We start from the raw sequence: 20,930 nt of genomic DNA on the forward strand, positions 1-20,930 counted from the left end.
AGCACTGCCACTTGCATGAGATTAGGAAGGGGTAGGGGACAGACAAACAGAAAAGTCTCTACTATACCAGTCACAGCCAGATTAGCTTGTCTCTTAAAGACAAAACAAAACCCCTCCAATTCTAGAGAGTGACAAAAATGAGGTTGAGAAAAACCAAACAAGGCTACAGCAGCAAACATAAATCCTCCATGCCTTTGTACTACTGCTGTGTATGAACTATTACCCTACCCCTTTCAGTTCTACAGAGACTTTGTAGCGTGTAACAATGCTCTACAAGTTAAACTGAAGTCTCATACAGCCACAGTAACTGCATTTCCTTTCGCTGCTCTGCTTCATAGCGGATATTACAGGTTCACTATGCAAGAAGTGAAAAGAAAAGGACCCTGTCACCTTGCACCCACAGCCAAGCCTTCAAAAATGGAAATTGCTACTAAGCCAGACTAACTGATGAGCTCAAACAGGAAATTTTGTTTTGCAAACTCTCAAAGGATACACTGAATAGGAGGCTCACCTCAGCTAAGCACACTCTTGTGAGCTGTTTCTTAAGCTGTTTCACCTTCTTGAGGGCCTTCTTGGTATTGAACACCGGAACACTCATTGTTGGCGTTTTAATATTTGCACTGGCTACCATCAATATTTCCCGCAACCTTTAAATAAAGAATCATCTTCCAAATTAACTGATAAAAGCACTATGCAATCAAATAAATACCTAGTTCACTTAATTAGGTTGCATGCCGCAACTGCCAGTTCCACTGAAGTCATATGCCTCAAGGGCTGTGGTTACCATGGCACTGCTCCTTTTCACTTTTCTGGTTCCTCATCAGGAGCTCTACTGCCTCAATTAGATTACCCCAATTACAGGAAGAGATTAGAGATGATATTAAGTTGTTCCAAGAACAAAAGAACTAATGAAGCCTGTTTCCTACAGGTGCTTCACACACCTATGCATGAGGCCAGGGTCAGCACCCATGTTATTCACAAGCTGACAACTGGCTGGTAAACATGTGTGCGCTGATAACATCAAGGATATGTAAAAGCCAGTGGGAGACCTGGTTCATAGCAGCCAGGTTTTTTCTACATAGGTGACTGTAATACTAAACATGCCAGGTTTCACAGCTGCAGTGAAATTTTGCGTATGAAAGAAATAGGTTTAAAAGTTAGTAGGGGGAAGAAGATGTTGGCAGAGGGCAAACCCGCAAAGCACCATTTCTTTAGGCTTACACTGTACTTACTAAACTACAGAAACAAATAAGCCATTTCCTATCTATCAGGCAAGAGTAAAGGGGCTTCACAGATATTTTGTATCTGGAAAATGAACCAAAACAACTGTAAAATTGTAAAATGTTCAAAACAGTTCCAAACAGGCACAATTTACAATTAAACTGTAGGATCATTCAAGATTACACATATACCTGCCAGTGAGATTAAGCACTATTACGTAAGTGCCAAAAATGGCAAAGGACCCATTGAGAACACAGATATTCTCACCTTGGAATACCCAGTGTGACATTCATTTCACCTCTGCCAGCAAAGTGGAAGGTGTTCAGAGTCATCTGTGTGGAAGGTTCCCCAATACTCTGAGCTGCAAGGAGACCCACAGCTTCTCCTGGGTCACAAAGAGATCGCTGCCACTTTAAATATAACAAATCCTTTAATCTGAAGACAGGAAATAAGTGGTTTAGCTCAATGTAGTACAAAATAAAGAACTCTGAAGAGACTCAAACATTGCTTAGTTCAAGAAAGTTACCTCTTTCAGCCAATTTCTCCTGGTAGCTTATGGAAAAATATACTCCAGAAACTGTAAAACTGTCTAGCCCAATCTGATCTGACAAACACAGCTCATTAACACAGAACTGGGGCCTTGGCCAAACCGTATTTGACTTCTACTGCTAATTCCCAGAATGTCAAAAGAGAGTCCATTTACTCCCACTTGCTCATCTTAACTGCCTTGCTAACTCCAACGTCTGGCAAGACCATTTTTTGTTTTGTAACCATTACTGTAAAGTCTTATCTTATATATAGGAGAACAGCAATACACTGCTGTTATTCCATAAAGCCTTTGCAAAGCCCTTAGCAACACAGAAAATTCAGGTTTGGAAAAAAAACAGATAACCAGGGCCTCTCCACTGCACACTAAACACACATGGCTTTCAGGAACCATTTTGAAACCCACTACTTCGTTTCACAAAGGTCACAACAAAACCAACAGTTGATAAAGACATCTTTAGCAAACTCAGTCCAAAAAATTGGTTTGGGTTGTTGTTTTTTTGTCTCACTAAAAACCAGTAAAGACACAGAAGTTATTACCTATCAGAAGAAAGTGCTGAGTGTGCGTAACTTTGTCTGTTCTCGGATTCCCATTTGTTGATATAATCTTCGACTCCATTTTCAAATGTTTCTGAAACAGACGCAAAATAAGTATCTGGACGCCAAACACCAAGGCTTGGGTCAGGACACTTATTTGTCTTCTTCAGATACTTTCTTCGTTTCTTCTCATCTAGCTCATACCACATCTTCAATAACTGAAAATAAGAAGGGATTTTTAAGCAGACTGGTTTGTCCACAGTAAGACCAAAAGTAAGTAACACAGCAATCAAGCAATAGAGAAGGAGGAAAAGATTATCTGTGTAAAACTTAAGGGTGTACGTTTGTCCTGGTTTCAGCTGAGAGGATTGATTTTCTTCAGAGTAGCTAGTGTGGGGATATGTTCTGGATTTGTGCTGGAGACAGCACTGATAATATAGAGATGTTTTTGTTCTATGGACTTACTGTTGAGCAGTGTTTACATGGGGCCAAGGCCTTTTCTGCTTCTTGCACTGCCCTGCCAGCGGGATGGCTGGGGGTAGACAAGAAGTTGGGAGGAGACACAGACAGGACAGGTGACCCAAACTGACCAAAGGGATATTCCATACTATATGATGTCATGCCCAGTTTAAAAGGAGCTTGGGGGAAGGGCGGGGGGGGCGGTGGCATTCGGATCGATGGCGTTTGTCTTCCCAAGTCACCGTTACATGTGATGGAGCCCTGCTTTCCTGGAGATGGCTGAACACCTGCCTGCCCATGGGCAGTGGTGAATGAATTCCTTGCTTTGCTTTGCTTGTGCGTGCAGCTTTTGCTTTACCTATTAAACTGTCTTTATCTCAACCCACGAGTTTTCTCACTTTAACTCTTCCAATTCTCTCCCCCATCCCGATGGGGAGGGAGTGAACGAGCGGCTGCGTGGTGCTCAGCTGCCAGCTGGGGTAAAACCACGACAATGTTACACAGAATCACAGACCAGTAGGTGTTGGAAGGGACCTCTGGAGATCATCTAGCCCAACCCCTCTGCTAAAGCAGGGTCACCTACAGCAGGTTGCACAGGATTGTGTCCAGGTGGGTTTTGAATATCTCCAGAGAAGGAGACTCCACAACCTCTCTGGGCAGCCTGTTCCAGTGCTCTGTCACCCTCAGAGTGAAGACATTCTTCCTCATGTTCAGATGGAACTTCCTGTGTTCCAGTTTGTGCCCGTTGTCCCTTGTCCTGTCACTGGGCACCACTGAAAAGAGTTTGGCCCCATCCTCTGCCCTTTAGATAATTTTCAAGTATTAATGAGATCCCCTTTCAGTCTTCTCCAGGCTAAACAGACCCAGCTCTCTCACCCTTTCCTCATATGAGAGATGCTCCAGTCTCCCCTAATCATCTCCATACAGCAAAAAAAAAAAAAAAACCACAAACAAAAACCTACATAGCACACAACAACTCACCTACAAATATGGCATTCTCCATTTTCTGATACTTACACTTTTGATCCCAAACAATTTCAATGTTCTTTAAGAGCTTGAAATAGTCAATTACCTATCCATAGTAACTACTCCAGAAATCAGTGAAATACAGCTCTCTAATAATGATTTTAACTTGGGAGTGAACCCCCTTGACATACTTAAATCTTTACTTCCAGCTGACTATTACCTTGCCTGTCTAAAGCTGGCATGACAAAGGAGCTTCTCTGATTTTCAGTTGTCAACATTCAAGCACAATATTCCAGCAGAGACCTTGAATGTAGCTCGCATCTTATGCATGCTAATAAGTTTTATTTCTATTCTTCCATTTGCTAGTCTTTCAAGTAACATGTAAAATATTGCATTTAATAAAGAAAAGGTTAATATAGACTTTAAAAAAATCAATACAGAAAACGAGCTAAATGTATCTTCTACATGTCTTGCTGTTTTATGAAGAAGGAATTGTATTGTGACATGGAAGACTGTCCACTGAGCTTTATAATAAACTGAGACAGAGATAGACGTATCTACCTAATCTACTGAAAGACAAAAAAAAATTTTTAAAAAAATCAAACAGTGAATAAATCCCCAGGCCAAACTGTTATAACATTATTAAAAGTGCTAATAGCAACACAAATTCAGCATAACTGACAAAGGAACCAGTGATCAGGCATAACATTTGCAGACAAGGTAACAGAGTTTTATGTATCTCAACAGCTTCTACTTGGACTTTCATGCTAACTGCCCACATTCTTCCAAGGTAAATTCCCTGTGAAAGCAAGGCTATGAAGCAGCACCTGTTCGTATTATGTGTCCATACATAAAATATTCATTAGAAACCATAACATATAGGTTACTGCCCTGATATAGAAGAGGCTTAAGCAAGAGCACATTTTTGAAACACTAGGCAGGGCTAGCTCAGCCCTCTGATCCTTGTATTTAAACAGGCTCTCATCCAACTATCAGATATCTGTCCATCCAAGAGAGATCTAGTCTGTGTACACAAAAAAACCCCACAAAACCTAAACAACTCACCACCAAAAAAAACAAACAAAAACAATCCCCCCAAAACACCCACAAACATGGGCTTTTTTTTTTAAAACCAGTTTTATCTGAGAATTTTTGGACTCTGCCCTAGCACTAGGGCCACAGGCTTTAACAAATGAATCTCAACTTCATCGCCCACACAGCTGACATATGATTCCTTCAAAAGGTAATTTGTCTAAGTAGACTGTGAAACACTTCGGGACACTTGGGCCAGGTGGCCAAGGTGGCCAACAGCATCCTGGCTTGTATCAGAACTAGTGTGGCCAGCAGGAGTAGGAAAGTGATCGTCCCCCTGTACTCGCGCACTGGTGAGGCTGCACCTCAAGTACTGTGTTCAGTTTTGGGCCCCTCAGTACAAGAAGGGCATTGAGGTGCTGGAGCATGTCCAGGGAAGGGCAACGAAGCTGGTGAAGGGTCTGGAGCACAAGTCTGATGAGGAGTGGCTGAGGGAACTGGGGTTGTTCAGCCTGCAGGCTTAGGACAGACCTTATTGCTCTCTACAACTACCTGAAAGGAGGTTGTAACATGGCTGGGTGTTGGTCTCTTCTCCCAAGTAACAAGTGATAGGACAAGAGGAAATGGCCTCAAGTGGCACCAGGGAAGGTTTAGATTGGATATGAGGAAAAATTCCTTCATCGAAAGGTTTGTCAAGCATTGGAACAGGCTGCCCGGGGAAGGGGTGGAGTAACCATCCCTAGAGGTATTTAAAACATGCATAGATGTGGTGCTTAGGGGACATGGTTTAGTGGTGGCCTTGGCAGTGCTAGGTTAATGGTTGGACTTGATGATCTTAAAGGTCTTTTCCAACATAAATGATTCTACGATTCTATAAAAAGCCATTAAAAAAAGAAAAAAAAATCACTGAATTCTGCAACTTTTTTTAAAGGGCTCAGTCAATTTGACTACTTCTGTGTTACCTGTAAGGTAGCAGGATCTCTTCCATTTTTGATTTCTCCTCCTGGAATCTGTGCTTTTACAATTGCCATTTTCTTTCGGGAAAACATCAGAAAACCTCCTTCTCTTTGCACGGAGTTTTGGTGCCTGGCTCGCCACTTTTTGATGGCTTTGAACTGCTGGTTAGCTTGGTGAGACTCCATCCTTGCTAAAGCTTCATCCAAATGGTTTGTTTTCTGGATTACCTATAAGAAAGTTATCTATATGATTACTCTCTCCAGGCTTACTGTAGCAGAAAAGGCAAAGCAAACTGAAAAGGTCATCTGCTGCCACTCAAAGTGTTCAGCTGCTGTGTAACAATTTTAAAAATTGGTTTTCAACCCAACTGAGACAAAACTCCTTATATCTTTATGTGACTATTGCCATTCTTTAATAACCAGTGATGATACTGGTAAAAGGAAGTTAATCAAACTCGACAGACTGAAGAGTAAAGTCATCTGCATTGACTTCAACTGCAGAGTTAGAATACATGAGAATGGGGAGAGCGCTTGATGCTCTGTTGAAATTGAGACTGCTCAAATTATGCCACAGACTTAAGATTCACTTCCATATTTTGAATACAATGGCAAATAAAAATGTAGGCTAGTCTGAGAGCAACTGAGAGAAACAACTATGCCACTGGATCCCTAACAGATATGCCAGATGTTACCTGTGTATTTCAGTCTTCCCCTTCACCCCATATAAATACTAAAGATTCAGGTGTTCTACCTCATAGTTTTCTGCAATGAAAGGAAACTGCTCGGGATGTAAGAACTGAGTTTTGGGGATATCAAGCCCATCTTCTCCATACAGAAACTGCACCACACTGCCATCACTATCTCGTACAGTCAGGTCATACTGAACTACCAGTCCTTCCAAATGTTTTATGATACACCTGTTCCAGAGGAAAAAAGAAAAAGAAAAAAAAACCAAACAACAAAACCTGCTGTTAAAAAGGCTACAAAGCAACAAGGATGATATAACTCTAATATAAAAAATACTGTTTTCATTAATATCTTAAGTGCACTTAAGGTCTGATCAGGAATTCTGGAAGCTAAAAATCATACAGACATGACACACAAGTGAAATGCATAATGATACTGAAAAGCTTTCTGCATGTTGCTCCCTCCAGTTTTCTTGGACTGAAGTGACTTAAAATGTAATAGCAAATTACTGTCTGTTTCTGCTATCACTCTTAAACAGTTGTCTGAAAGAAGGGGGCATCCCTCCGTTAGAGCACCTCACTACCCTCTGCAACAATTAAAATGTCCCATCTTCTTCTATATACTTGAGGTTTTCCTTGAATCAAGGTGAGGGCTATACAATGTGGCAAATAAAAAACTAGAGTTGCCTGGAATTTGTACACCTTGTAACAGGAAAAAAAGATTTCTTGTTGCTGCTGCTATATACCAGAGAGAAGTTAGAGATGATAAAGTTCCACTTGATCTACTCCTCTAAAAAGTCAGCCTTAGAACAAACATTCAACACTCGGTCAAGTAAACACTTTTCTAAAAGGCAAGTACACTGAAGTTAATCTAAACAACACAGGCACTTCTTCCAGTCTATAGTACTCTAAAAAAACCCAAAAAGCAAACAAACAGAAAAAAACCCCAGCCAACAAAAGGACCTTTTAAAGGCTCAAATTCTAAGACAAGCCTCTTACCTTTGTAGGTATCCAGAACGGCTGGTTTTGACAGCTGTATCCACAAGACCCTCCCTGCCAGCCATGCAGTGAAAGAAGAATTCCTAAACATAAGCACAATACCATCAGCACTCCGCTGTGAAGTACAAGACTGGCAATTTATGTTCTTTCTCAAAAGCCACATAGGAAAGTAGGGTTAACAAAGCTTATTTATCTATAATTGCACACACTGCATTAAAATACCAAGATTTATATAAGCTTCAGTATAAGCACAAGCAGTATTAAACTTACAGAAGGTTTGATCCCAGTGAGAAATCTGCCAGTCACAAATCCTCCTGAGCTAGGGGAAAAATCGTAAGGCTGGAAACATGGCAGCGATTTGCCAGATGCCATCAGTGGGGGTCTTCGACCTTCCAACTCAATCTGGCCCAGCAAACAAGAAATCTAGATGTGGACAGGAAAAAAGGGAAACATCACTATCACTTTTCCATCCAACTTTTTGCTTGCATGAATTTGACAATTTTTCTTAGAAAAATGTAGTAAAAAATTTAAAGTGTTCATTAAATGTTCTTTAACTAAATGTCAACATGTTCATTAAATGTTCTTGCTACTGATGGGTAGAAAAGGCATGTAGATCTCATCTGGTCCTCATCTGGTCTTTTTAGTTATTCCAGTCCCCTGACTCATCCTCAGCATTTCCATTTCCATTCTCATTCTGTATGTTTATTTCAGTACAAAGAGATGTGAATCTAAACATATCGTAAAAATTTTTTAGGTCCCTACATTACCCTCTCCACCTCTCAGCAGTGTACTAAAATCAGAACAAAAAACCCCAAAACAAAACTCACTCTCTCTTGAGCTTTGGTCATTCTCTCTCAGACACAGAATTTTAGATGGCTTTTTTATATATCTTTTATTGCTGGGTGTCTGAATTGTAGAAGGCAAAATGAGAAAGTATCCTTGCCATATCTAACAAAATCAAACTAAGATTTAGTTGTTCCTATTCAGTTGTGGAAGAAGGAAACAGAGCGGTCAGACTCCAACAGAGACCAGGAAAAGTTCTCTTTCTCCTACATTTTGTTTGTATTATCTGCAGCATTCCTGCTAACAAGGACGTAAATCCTAATGTACTAAGAAATGATGCAAAAATAGAAGGTTATAATGGAAATTAACTCTCCTCCATCACCCTCTGAAGTCTTTATTACATCCTTCTAAAATTTTTCCATGCCAAGGGCCTCCATCCCCAAAGCTCAGAATAAAAATCTTGCTTTGGTATTAGAATCATAGAATCATAGAATGGTTTGGGTTGGAAGGGACCTTAAAGATCATCTAGGTCCAACCCCCCTGCCATGGGCAGGGACACCCTCCACTAGACCACGTTGCCCAAAGCCCAATCCAACCTGGTCTTAAACACTTCCAAGGATGGGGCCTCCACGACCTCTCTGGGCAACCTGTGCCAGTGCCTCACCACTCTAACAGTAAAGAATTTCTTTCTAACATCTAATCTAAATCGACCCTCCTTCAGCTTGAACCCATTACCCCTTGTCCTGTCACTACACTCCCTCATAACCAGTCCCTCACCATCTTTCCTGTAGGCCCCCTTCAGGTACCAGAAGGCCGCAATTAGATGTCCCCAGAGCCTTCTCTTCTCCAGGCTGAACAACCCCAGCTCTCTCAGCCTGTCCTCATAGGAGAGGTGCTCCAGCCCTCTGATCATCCTCGTGACCCTCCTCTGGACTCTCTCCAACAGCTCCATGTCTCTCCTGTACTGGGGTCCCCAGAGCTGGACGCAGTACTCCAGGTGGGGTCTCACAAGAGTGGAGTAGAGGGGCAGGATCCCCTCCCTCGACCTGCTGGTCACCCCTCTTTTGATGCAGCCCAGGACACGGTTGGCTTTCTGGGCTGCAAGCGCACACTGCCAGCTCATGTTGAGCTTCTCATCAATCAATACCCCCAAGTCCTTCTCCTCAGGGCTCCTTTCAATCCATTCCTCGCCCAGCCTATAGTCGTGCTTGGGATTGTGCCGAACCACATGCAGGACCTTGCACCTGCCCTTGCTGAACTTTATGCGGTTTGCACGGGCCCACCTCTCCAGCCTGTCAAGGTCCCTCTGGATGGCATCCCTTCCCTCCAACGTGTCGACCACACCACGCAGCTTGGTGTCGTCGGCAAACTTGCTGAGGGTGCACTCGATGCCACTGTCCATGTCGCCGACAAAGATGTTGAACGGTGCTGGTAGACAGCCACACAACTTCTCAATAGCTTACATTCTAGGACAAATCACATCAACAGATGTAGCTGCTAAGTATTCTAGCTGTCGTTACCTGCATTGTATTTACAGTGGATCCTTTGGCTCCTGACTGTACCATCAACTGCAAATTGTTCTCTGGAAAGCTCCTGTGGAGACCGAGGGGCATGCAAACCTAAAGAGTTGTGGTGGGATGAAGGGAATAAAACCAAACTATTATTAATAAAATAATGAGCCAAAGCAATTCCTGTTGAAGGCTTTAAGAAAGTGAAATGATGAGTAAATCACAAAGATTCCTATTTATAATTTTAAAAGTGTCTTGAATACTAAGCCATTTTCTCATTCAGGGAGGAGATGGTTGAGGTGCAGTGGCAAGGCAGTATGTGAAACCTCATCCTAGGGACAGGTAGAAAGCTTCAGCCTCCAGAACTGCCTCCAGTCAGGCAGCTCTCATCAACATTAACTTAATAAGAAAGTCTCCAAACAAGATTAGTATACGCAGATGCCTCGATGCCAACCTTGTTAACTTCATTGTTGTAATTGTTTACTTCCTCCTTGAATTTCAGATCAACCATGTTAAAATCCCTCTGGTCTTTGCAGAGATGGGCATCCTGCCATTTCCCTTGGACCTCCTCACATGATGCTGTTTCTGGCAAATGAAGAGCAGCTCGAACAGCCTGGAAGTAAAATGTGGGGTTTTTTAGGTGCTAAGCAGACATGATTAAAAAGGGTAGGATTTCAAAAATTTTTAATTATGGGGGGAAAAGAAAAATTCTGCAAGACAGGCTTACTTCAATACCATGCTGGCTTGAGTTTTCAATGATTTTTTGTCTTTTGTAGTCTGCTTCAGGTTTAACCAAAATATCTTCAATCCCTGTTAAAGAAGAGAGACAGACCACATAACGATCCAAAGTGGAAAAACAATTGAGAAAGGAACCACATTTAGTGTCAGGGATTTTGAGAGCAAGGAGCTGGAAAAGAAATTCACAATTTAATTTAATTTAAAAGACGGGCAGATGTGGCGCTTAGGGACATAGTTTAGTGGTAGATTTGGCAGTGCTAGGTTAACGGTTGAACTTGATGATCTTAAAGGTCTTTTCCAACCTAAATGATTCTATGACTCTAACTAAAAATACAATAATTGTTAAAATCAAGCTAACTGCAGTTTGACAAGAAAGGTAATTCTGTTTGGCTTTTTAAGGGAGAAGGCACAGGCTGTGAACAAAACATGCAAGATCAATTAAGCTAAGCACTAAGGGTGCAAAATCAACTCTCTAACTTAAGAAGTCTTAACTTCAACAGTGTCTATAAAATCTTAATCAGCGCCCTTGCACACAACAAACCTGTTACAGGCCAGCCACATCAAACTGTTTTTTCTCTTCCATCCACTTCAATGTTCCTATTAGCTGAACTTTGCAGAATCTGTTATTTCCTAGCTTTTTACAAAGGCAAACTAAAGATACAGACCCTTGTGATGACAGGACCAGGAGAACAGCTTAGAACGAACCAAAGGTTGGAACCCTAATTCCTGTAAGCTACGGAGTTCTGCGAAAGTCTCTAAAATGGTCACTAAAGTGGCTGAAGCACACTATGCATGAGGAGGGGCTGAAAGATGTGTTTGTCCTTTAGAGATACAAGGAAACAAAATTTTCTTCAAGAGGAAAATAATTTTGACGATCAAATGCTGGCACAGGGACCCAAAGAGGTTGTACAATCACCCTGGAGATATTTGCAACTTGACTGGACACAGCCCTGTGCAAGCTCATCTGGCAGGACTTGCTTTGAGCTGGGAGCTGCGTTAGGTGACCTCCAGAGGTTCCTCCCAGGCCACATGCACAGCAGTTGTAGGGGGACAAGTGGGACACTTTACTAGTGAGTTGCACACACATTTACATGGCCCTGTCACATGTCCCTCTATCCTCACTCTTTCTGTCCAGCCCTGCTCTCCTTTTACCATTACAACCTTGTCTCTTCTACTTTATCTCCTTCTCCTGAACCTTATTCATCTCATCCCAGAGTCTCATTTTGCTCAGTCCTGCATTACCTCACCTTCACCAAATCCCAGACTCCTGCTCCAATCCCACTTCTCTTTTTCTGTTTTAACTACCTAGTGAGCCCAGGCTCATTATCTTTGCCTAACTAGTTTTTGCACCCTGGCTCTCAAGACATATTTTCTGTGTTTTACGGTCAATTAATCACCGTCCTCACTTCAACAGATCTCTCTCTCCCTTTTTCTTGGCTCACAACAGTCTTGGTTCCTCACTACTGCTGTCTACCACTTGACCATGCCTACCTAAATCTAAATGATCATAATGATCATATTGTGCCTTCAGATAAAAGCCAATTTAAACCCTCCTGCTGCTATACACTGTAAGTATTTCATTAGTATAAAACCGTCATGTGAAGCTCCACATGGTAATTTGAAATACTTCAAGTATTGCAAGAAGAGAGAGTACAGTGAGGGTCAAATTTTTATCTCCTGCTGAGTGCATTTTTGTGTGAGTTTGCAAAGCTATAATGAAAGTCAAACATTTACCAAAAGATTTACAGTAGAACACGATATGCAAGACTTGACTAATAACCCCGAAAAGTTCCTCCATCTTGCTTTATCTGTTGTTCTGGTTGCTACGCAACAGTTCTTTTTCAGAGAAGCAAAACCAACATAGACTCACAAGAGGTTTTGATCTAAACAAAACTTCAACACAAGACATTTAGACTGTGTACACTTTGACTAGGTGGGACTTCATGGACGTACTCAAGATTATACTTTCTCTTTCTGGTTAGAAGGCCAGCTATGAACCAACCAGGGGGAAAAAAAAAAAAAAAAAAAGAAGAAAAAGGTTGGTGAACAGCTATCCCACTCAAGGACAGTCTTGCAAAACGTCATTTACAGAACTTTTACATGTATTATGTGCAACATCTCTTATATACCTCAGGAGATGCTACACTACAGCACTAGCGAAGTAGTCCTTGTGTTACTCACCCAGTGTAAATCCCCTGTACAGCTGCAGATAAGCAGTAAAGAGGCGTCCTAGACATGTTAGCACTTTCCCACTAGTTTCACCTCCGTAGATTTCATAGCAACAGTGGACCAGGCCATAGGCAGAGCTGCCAAAGTGAGCTTTGTCCAAGACTCCACACAGTAATTCCCCATTTCTAATAATAACCTGAAAAATAAAACACAGTTATTCAGGAAAACAGAAATTTCGATCTTATGAGCTCTACAGGTTTTTCTGTGTAATCTGCATGAAAATAGGTTTAATAAAAAGTTTTAAAAGCCCACATATTGGTGAACGGTTAAATATGGTCAGATTACCTGAATATGGTCAGAATTTATAGTAGAAATAGAACTTCTAACACAATCTGTATTTTCCATCTATAAAGTCAAACAAGGAAGACACATGGTCTAACAAAACCAGATGGAATTCCCCTGCTTCCCTTCCCATTCCTCTACTCTATATGCAATTTTATTACCATACATCCCAGCCCAGCCTCCAGAGTTGCTGCCCCAGCATACCTGAGATTCACACATTGAATCAAGATTTAGATGCTTGTTTGCAGGTCCCTTTACCCAGGCTCTTCCACCAATCTTAGCTTTCCCAGTCAAATTCAGTGGGACGTGTTTTTCTGGAATGATGTTTATTAACAATGTAGAAACAACCTATAAAGAAGCAGGAAGAGTGGCAGGAACTATTTATTTCCTATATTCACTTCTCAACATAAAGAGTTTGGCATGGAGGAGAAAAGCAATATCCTGTATGTATTTTTTCCACTGACACCAAAGCTTCAACAGCTTGGAAATCTGAAGTTTACAAGACAGGAATATCTTCTTGCTACTCCAGCCTTTGAAAGATCAATAAGCTGAGACACATAATTATTCAGAAACATATAGCACCAAAGATTTTTTCCAATAATGAAATATATACACATATATATTATTTTTTTTAAAAAAAGTTGTATGTTGGGCTTTACAGGAAAAACTAGGGAGAGAATTTCCCCTACTCTGCTATGAGACATAATACTTGGACTGAACGTTAAACTCTCTTAAACAATAGAAAGTGAAGCACTCACTTGGGCCTCCCAGATATTACACCAACCTAATGATGACCTCAACCAAAAAGTCAAATACCAGAATATTTACGTACAACCTTTAAGTTCAGAGATTCAAAAGCACTGACTGGCATAACTCAGTTTACTACAAGCAACAAATTCCTTCTCTGTTCCATGCCTGTAAACTGCACCCTTCTACTTCTATCTGCAACAGTGTTCAGAGCAGCAAGAAGAAGTACTATTCTAATACTGTCATTTTAAATGAAAGATGATGCTCATAGCTCAATAACACACACCAAGATCTACGTTGTGTTGATTAAATGATGGGATCTGGCTTTTCAGCAACCCACAGCAGCACTGGTTTAAACATTAGCATTATGCTTACTTTGGCACCACCAGCATTCTTTAACCCAGTAAATTATAAACTACCTGCTTTCCTGTCCATAATCGCTGTGGTTTCATAATGGCAGGAGGAAAGATTTTAATTCTTCCTTTTTTGTCTGTTAGTCCTCGGTAAACAAGCTCCATATATTGTTCTCTGGTGAAAAAGCATCCCCGGATTGTCATGCTAACTCCAGAAATCATGTGATCCTGGATCAAGCCAGGAAGCGGCTTCCCATCCTAAAGAGATTTAAAAAGAAAAAGAAAGGGTTGGAGGGGGTAATAAATCGTGTGCTAGCAGCTCTCAAAATTATTCCAGCTGGATAAAAACACTACAGTCATTTGTAACAAACTTGTCATCACAGCACAACTTTCTACTAAATCTCTTCTGGACATTGACATTAAAAGGAACAAGATTGTTTGGATGTGATGCGCTTTCTCTAGAAGAGAACAACTGAGTTTGAGTAGTTGAGAAGCAAGCAACAATGCCACAACAAGAATATGTTGAGAAAGAGCAAGACTGGCAATAAGTGGAGACAGAAAAGGAATGGGGAATAAATGAAAAATAAGTAAAAATAATTAAAAAAATAAAATCAATCTATCATTAGACAAAACAAAAAAATATCAAACAATGTGGAGGAATAGATTTATCTGATAGTTGTACTTACCTTTGGAACTAGATATTGTTCATCAGTAAAGGCTAAGGTGTAGGCCTCTGCTCTACCCAGCTCACTCTGTGGAAAATGGGCATTCATTTCATCACCATCGAAATCAGCATTGTAAGCCTTGCAGTTGGCGTAGTGAAGCCTCAGCACTTTTTCTCCAGGCAGGATTCGGGCCCGGTGAGCTTGGATGGAGGGTCTATGAAGAGTGGGCTGGCGGTTCAGTAAAAGGACATCTCCATTTTTAATATGTCGACATACCTGCAAGAGAATTTTGGTTGCTGCCTATAAGTCATTTCCATGCATGCCTCTGAAAAGGCTGCATCTTAAAATACACACACATCCAAACCATTTTATTTCTAGTATTAATGTTCTGCGCAAAAGAGATTCTTTGTAAGAGAATCAAGACTGTTTGTCCCTGAACACCCTCTGCTCTCCACCAAACCACACTCTAAGGCTGCATATCCTCCATTAACTCCCACAAACCACAGTGATGAAACCAAGTTAACAGCATGCAAGCCACACTCTATCAATCTCTTTAATCCCTATATTGCCAAGGGAGAGGAGACTGAAAAAGAAAGAAAATTATGCCATTTGTAAATGAGAAAATAAACTATTTATCCAAGGCCCACTGGGCTGAATTGATAGTACCTGTCACGATACACTCAGCACTCAGCATCCTAGAATAAAGTAATAATATGACCCAGTAGCTGAAGCAGAGGTCAAGGATCTCCAAGTTACAATTTGAGGTTTGAGTACAACACACTATATTCTTATGTAGAACAGTCTCTCTCAAAACAGTCTATTTTTAATTTCTCTGTCAGTAATACCCATATATCCATTTAAGTGATTATCAATGGGAGTACGATAAGCTGTTTGTACAGTCTAAGTGGCTACATTTACCTCTGTGAGAGGTTCTGAGAGATCTGACATCACAGAAATACTCAGTCTTAAACATTAAATCTATACCGCACCTCTATTCAAGACAGGGGTATACGTAACAGACATTACAAAAGGACTACTCATCACCAAAACTTTTGCCCTAGCAGCTAAACAATAAGTTCTCAACTCTTGCAAGGGATGAAGATACAGTTATTAAGAAGTTGCAAAGGCTGATTAAGTCATAGCACAGAAAACTGAAACCCTCCAGCAGCTCCAATGAAACAACTGGTGTAAGCACTAAGCATTTCACAAATGTAGATGTTTCTACAAACAGATGGATATCAGTGTGGTTATTTCTTGTTTTGTCATCTGTAAAATGAGATGGTGATGGGAAGATGGATGCCAGGTTACAGCAGTCAGCTAAAACACAGACCACTCCTCCCCTGGTTAGTGCCACTACCAGCATGGCTGACAGAACAGAGGACTCTGCTTCATACATAACCACTCCACTCCTGGAAGATGTCACATCAACTGCCTGCATTGTACCTACTCTACAAGTATACTGAATTTCAGCCTACCACCAAAAAACTGCTCCAAGTACAGAACCTATCTAATATTTCTAGAGGAGAGGGAAAAAAAAAAAATAGAATTTGCTGAGAAGGATGGGGAGGCAAGGGGACATAAAAGCATAAGATGAAAGCAGTATTTTATCTTCCATACTGCTAAGACTTCCCAAGAATACTCAGCTGCAAAGAAAGACTACTCTGCATCTTGGCAAGATGAATGTCACATACTGAATATTAAGACGAGAGTAAAATTCAGGATGGAAAAATGCTTTTTAGAATTTGAATAAGCATCAAGTTTTTCTTCCCACCCCGCAACTTTTTCTCAGCCACCTACTAAAAGACAAGATAACCCTGCCCTGCAAATCTTTGTGAGCGGGCCCATTGGAATCACTAGCAAGGCCAATATTATTATTATTTAAAAAAAAAACCACCACAGGTGTAGGAGGGCTGTGACAAGTCCTTTGTCGTACTCACAATCTTCAGTCCTGACTGGGGCGCGCCTGAAGAAGGAGTGAGGAGCTGCTTAGCTATAGCTTCCCTCTGGGTCAGGCTGCTCGCACTCAGTACTGTCCGAGATCCATCTTCGTTAATGACCATAGAGGCCCCAGGGTGAACCTTTGGGCCATTTATGACAGCCTGCCTCAGCTCTTTGACATTCCAGGGAGTGACTGGCTGAGGATAAGTCAGTTTGGTAGCAAATACCTAGACAGGAGGGAAAAGAGGAGAGAAATATCAAGTTGTTCAACTTTGGCTTAAAACAGTACTAAGTCACTGAGAAAATAGTGTCAAATGTTAACTCATACAATGTAAACATAAATTACTTTAAGCTGTTGGATGCATCTCCTCCTCAGCCTACCAAATAAATGTATTTCTGTTTTAAAATCCTCTACCATGAGAATAGAAATTATGTCCTTTTTACTATTTTCTACTGCAGTAGAAAAAGAAAACTAAATTAGCAACTAAAAAAAAAGAAAGCATAATTTTAGATTCTGTAAACAGACAAATATGGAGAAAAAGCCCATTATCACCAGAGCCACCACTCGCAGATAGGCAAGCAGAAAAGATGATATAATGAAAAGCTCCAATTCAGGCTTGGCGTCATCTCAGTGGTTAAAAATCATTACAGACAAATGAAGTTGGTGATGTTGTTATGCCCTGTTCTTAATGGCCGCCATAGTTGTTACAAGATACACTGTACAAAGACCACAGCAGAAACGGATCTACTTAGAAAGTCTGCACCAATTCATAATACCAGGAAGCAAGAACAGCTGCTTCTTTTTTTTAATCCTCTTTCCTAGATGTGGTGTTCAGTGTAACAGGAAGAATTTCCTGCTCTTCAATGCTCCTTCTTTATTAACACATGATGGTAACATACAGCTATGATGCACTGGGGACGAAAGAGTCCAGATGAGTCAGAACATCTCTACATTTTAAACTGTTTGCTATGTAGCTGAAAGTGTTACGGTGTAGTTTAGTCCCAGCTGTACCAAAAAGAAACACTCCTTTATTTATTCTTACCATAGGAATGCCAATCTCATTGGTACCAATGTACATATCTGGACAAATGACTGATCGAGCAGCAAAATCCACGCGCTTTCCCATCATGTGCTTGCGGAACAATCCTTCCTTTTTCTCCAATAGCTTTGAAAACAGAAGTAAATTATTAAAATGTGAAAGCATGCAACACCAGATAGATTCTCCAGATATTATAGTGATGAGTATCATGAAAAGGCCAACATACTAACCACAAATATTTCACCTTTTCCTTATTCCATCAACTTCTCTTCTTTTAACTGTCTGTGACACACAAAGTTTCTAAGATTCTGCCTGCTACCCACCTGACGAATACCAGGGTATTTTTCTGTCATTAGTTTGTCCATGTCACTATCAAATACAATGTTGACATGGCTCTGAAGACGAATCCAAGCGTTGTACAGCTTATCTGCAATGGTCTGTCCTGGAATCATCGTCAGGACAGAATGGTCCAGAGGTTCATTATTGTCTCCTGTTTCCTACAGAAACAGAAATTAAAAAAAAACCCAAACAAAACCAAACCACTATTAACAATGTAAACTTAACTTTCAAATTATTACAACCAAGTGCCTTGGACAGGTCTGCTGTCAAGCTTTATAAACCTGACTTGGATGGGAGATCTCCAAACAGCACAGCTACATATACCAGTGGGATTTTAAAAGATGATTGCTAATCAATCATCTTCTGATAAATGACATTCTTCTTTCCAAATTAGGTATTACTGGTGAGTCAGTCTGTGCTATGAATCACTGTGCTACCAGAAAGTCCTATTCTTAGATAAAAATAATGTAAATCCAAGAGCTTTCATCACCTACACCACTTTGTTTTCACAGTCTGAAAGTCAGTATACCAGTCACATCCAAAACGCATTAACCTTCTGTCACCCCAAACGTTTTAAGAACATATCTCCACCTAGTGGCTAAATTCTGAGTAACTAAAAATGTTTTCAAAGTGTTTTACACTCGGGATGTAAATCAAGTTCAGTCAAAACTAAGTCCGGTATCAAAGAACCCTCTATAATACAATTCAAGAACAAATATGAAGAGAGGCACAGTGACATACATTATTATTTACCACTCTACGACCACATGAACTCATCAGTAGTAAACAAGCGTTGTCACTAATCAATGTTATTTGTGAGTTTTCTGGTTCTATTTAGACATCAATGGTCAAAACCAACCAGGATCACAATTGGCTCTACTAGGCTTAGAAGATAAAGTGGCTTTTCCCCCCCCCATAATTTTTCATTCAACGAGATGCTAGAGAAGTTTTATTATGAACTGTTCCTGCTGTCCATATTTCATTCTCCAGTAACAGGAGCCCGTTATGTCTCACATACAGTAATCTAATACAAAAACCATGACTGAAGGAATCTGTGTAAAATGTTTTCCCCTTTGCACCAGGCAGGTTAGTGGAAAGAGGCATGAGGAAAAAAAAAACCAAACAAAAAAACCCTATGGAGAACACCTCCAACAGCCCAGGCAAAAGCTGCTATTGGAACAGTTTAAACAGGACCCTACCTGAACTCAATCCGCATATCCAAAAAGCAAAGACTAAGATAACCCGCAAATCTTACTGTTTGGATTTCTTCATCTGTAATTTTTATTGGCTGACATTGTTCTTTTGCCATGAAAACCAAGAGCTTCCGTATCATTTTGGCATCTTTCATGACAGCCTGCAAGTTCACTGTCTGGCCATTTGTAAACAGTCGGTCTCCAACACGATTTATGGGACGATATCTACAGCAGATCAAAATTAATTTAGAAGATTAAAGCCACTGAACAGTAGCATGATACATCTTAAACATTCTCAGCTAAGTCTTCATTGCATGAAAAATAATCCCTATAAACTAACAATGAGCATTTGAAGATTCACATATTTTACTAGGACAGTCATAAAAGAGGAATGATTCCTTAGCAAGAAATTCTACCAGTATTACACAGTTATAATAGTCTGTAATAATTTAAAATACTAATATTAAAATACATTTTTTATAATTAATATTTCAGTCCTCTAACAAACTCATTTGAAATTATAATAAAACTTATCATCAGTTACTGCTGCGATTTTTTAAATTTTCTTAACACTCCACTGACACTTTAGCAGACCAGTGTCTGTACTATAGGTGTTTGCATCTCTGACTCCTGCAAACAGTATGTGCTAAACCCCACGATTTCTAGAGAAGTTTTTTTGGGGATATCTTACCTTGAAGGCGGAACCACAAGTAGATCTAAAAAAAACATGTCTGGACTGAATCCTGAACTCTCATGGGGATCCATCCCAGGGAAGAGATAACGCAAAAAGAAACCTAAAAAGATAACATGGAAAAAATAAACTCATTATCAGTGCTATTGTTTGGGAATCCAAACCCCTAGATACATTTGGTCAATGAAGCCAAAAGCATCTGCTAAGTTAAATATGAGCAAGCTTGTTTAAAATAAAAACATTTAGGCATACTTTAGAAAGAATTGCCATTGTTCTTTTTGGTCACATAAATGTTTTTTTTAGAAACAACTCTAAGCAGAAATACAGTGTAGAGCAAAAGAAAAAAAAAAAAAAAAAAAAAACCAGCAGGAAGAAACAGTTTCCAGCTACTAGCTGTGACTGATACGTGAAACTGCTTTGGGTTTTCCTGCCAGCTGCAGACAGATTCAGGGCACAGGGAACTCAAAAGAAGAAACCACCAAATACATTCTTAGTCTTTAATCAATGTACCTGTGGGGAATATTAAGCACAGAACCATATGAACACCAAATTCTCTGTAAACAACAATCGTGATTAGGGGAAGCCACAATTTGAGAATAGCTGATCAAACTATTCATTGAATCCAGCTCTCTGCATTCACTAGCTACCAGTCCTCCTGTCACAACATCTACCTTGCAGCCAGGAGCCTTTAATGATGGCAAAGATTTGACGAGGAGTTCATATGGCAACATTTGCAGACTTTGCCCACTAAACGATACAAAAAACAAAGCAACATTGCTCTTAACAACCATTAATTACCTTCATTCTTCCACAGAGCCAGGATGTATTCCTTGGCAGTCATCGGTGTCAGGTATCCCCTCTTCCCTAACTGGCTTTCATCAATAGCTGAAAAATAAAAAATAAAATAAAATATTTATTTTAAAAAAATCATAAGAGGTTATTTTGAAAGGTTTTTTTTTTGCTTACAGCAAAAAAATAAGTGCTTCCACCTCAGAGAGGGAATGGAAATACATACAAAATAT

General features: G+C 40.3%; 1 protein-coding gene across 1 annotated transcript in view; it reads right to left on the reverse strand.

Moving 5' to 3' along the window:
• The window catches only part of POLR1A (RNA polymerase I subunit A), a 38,684-nt gene that overhangs the window by 11,225 nt on the left and 6,529 nt on the right, over positions 1-20,930 (reverse strand). The window contains exons 7-26 of the mRNA XM_075752746.1: positions 20,707-20,793; positions 19,909-20,011; positions 19,280-19,442; positions 18,009-18,182; positions 17,689-17,811; positions 16,645-16,872; positions 14,729-14,983; positions 14,109-14,300; positions 13,147-13,290; positions 12,613-12,796; positions 10,421-10,503; positions 10,148-10,306; positions 9,706-9,804; positions 7,673-7,825; positions 7,403-7,485; positions 6,469-6,634; positions 5,724-5,945; positions 2,308-2,522; positions 1,489-1,656; positions 512-647 (exon numbers count right to left, since the gene is read on the reverse strand). Coding sequence (XP_075608861.1) covers positions 512-647; positions 1,489-1,656; positions 2,308-2,522; positions 5,724-5,945; positions 6,469-6,634; positions 7,403-7,485; positions 7,673-7,825; positions 9,706-9,804; positions 10,148-10,306; positions 10,421-10,503; positions 12,613-12,796; positions 13,147-13,290; positions 14,109-14,300; positions 14,729-14,983; positions 16,645-16,872; positions 17,689-17,811; positions 18,009-18,182; positions 19,280-19,442; positions 19,909-20,011; positions 20,707-20,793 — 3,137 coding nt within the window. The remainder of the gene's footprint in view (positions 1-511; positions 648-1,488; positions 1,657-2,307; positions 2,523-5,723; positions 5,946-6,468; positions 6,635-7,402; positions 7,486-7,672; positions 7,826-9,705; positions 9,805-10,147; positions 10,307-10,420; positions 10,504-12,612; positions 12,797-13,146; positions 13,291-14,108; positions 14,301-14,728; positions 14,984-16,644; positions 16,873-17,688; positions 17,812-18,008; positions 18,183-19,279; positions 19,443-19,908; positions 20,012-20,706; positions 20,794-20,930) is intronic.

This window comes from Balearica regulorum, chromosome 4 (genome assembly GCF_011004875.1).
Source record: "Balearica regulorum gibbericeps isolate bBalReg1 chromosome 4, bBalReg1.pri, whole genome shotgun sequence".
In the NCBI taxonomy this organism is placed as follows: Eukaryota; Metazoa; Chordata; class Aves; order Gruiformes; family Gruidae; genus Balearica; species Balearica regulorum.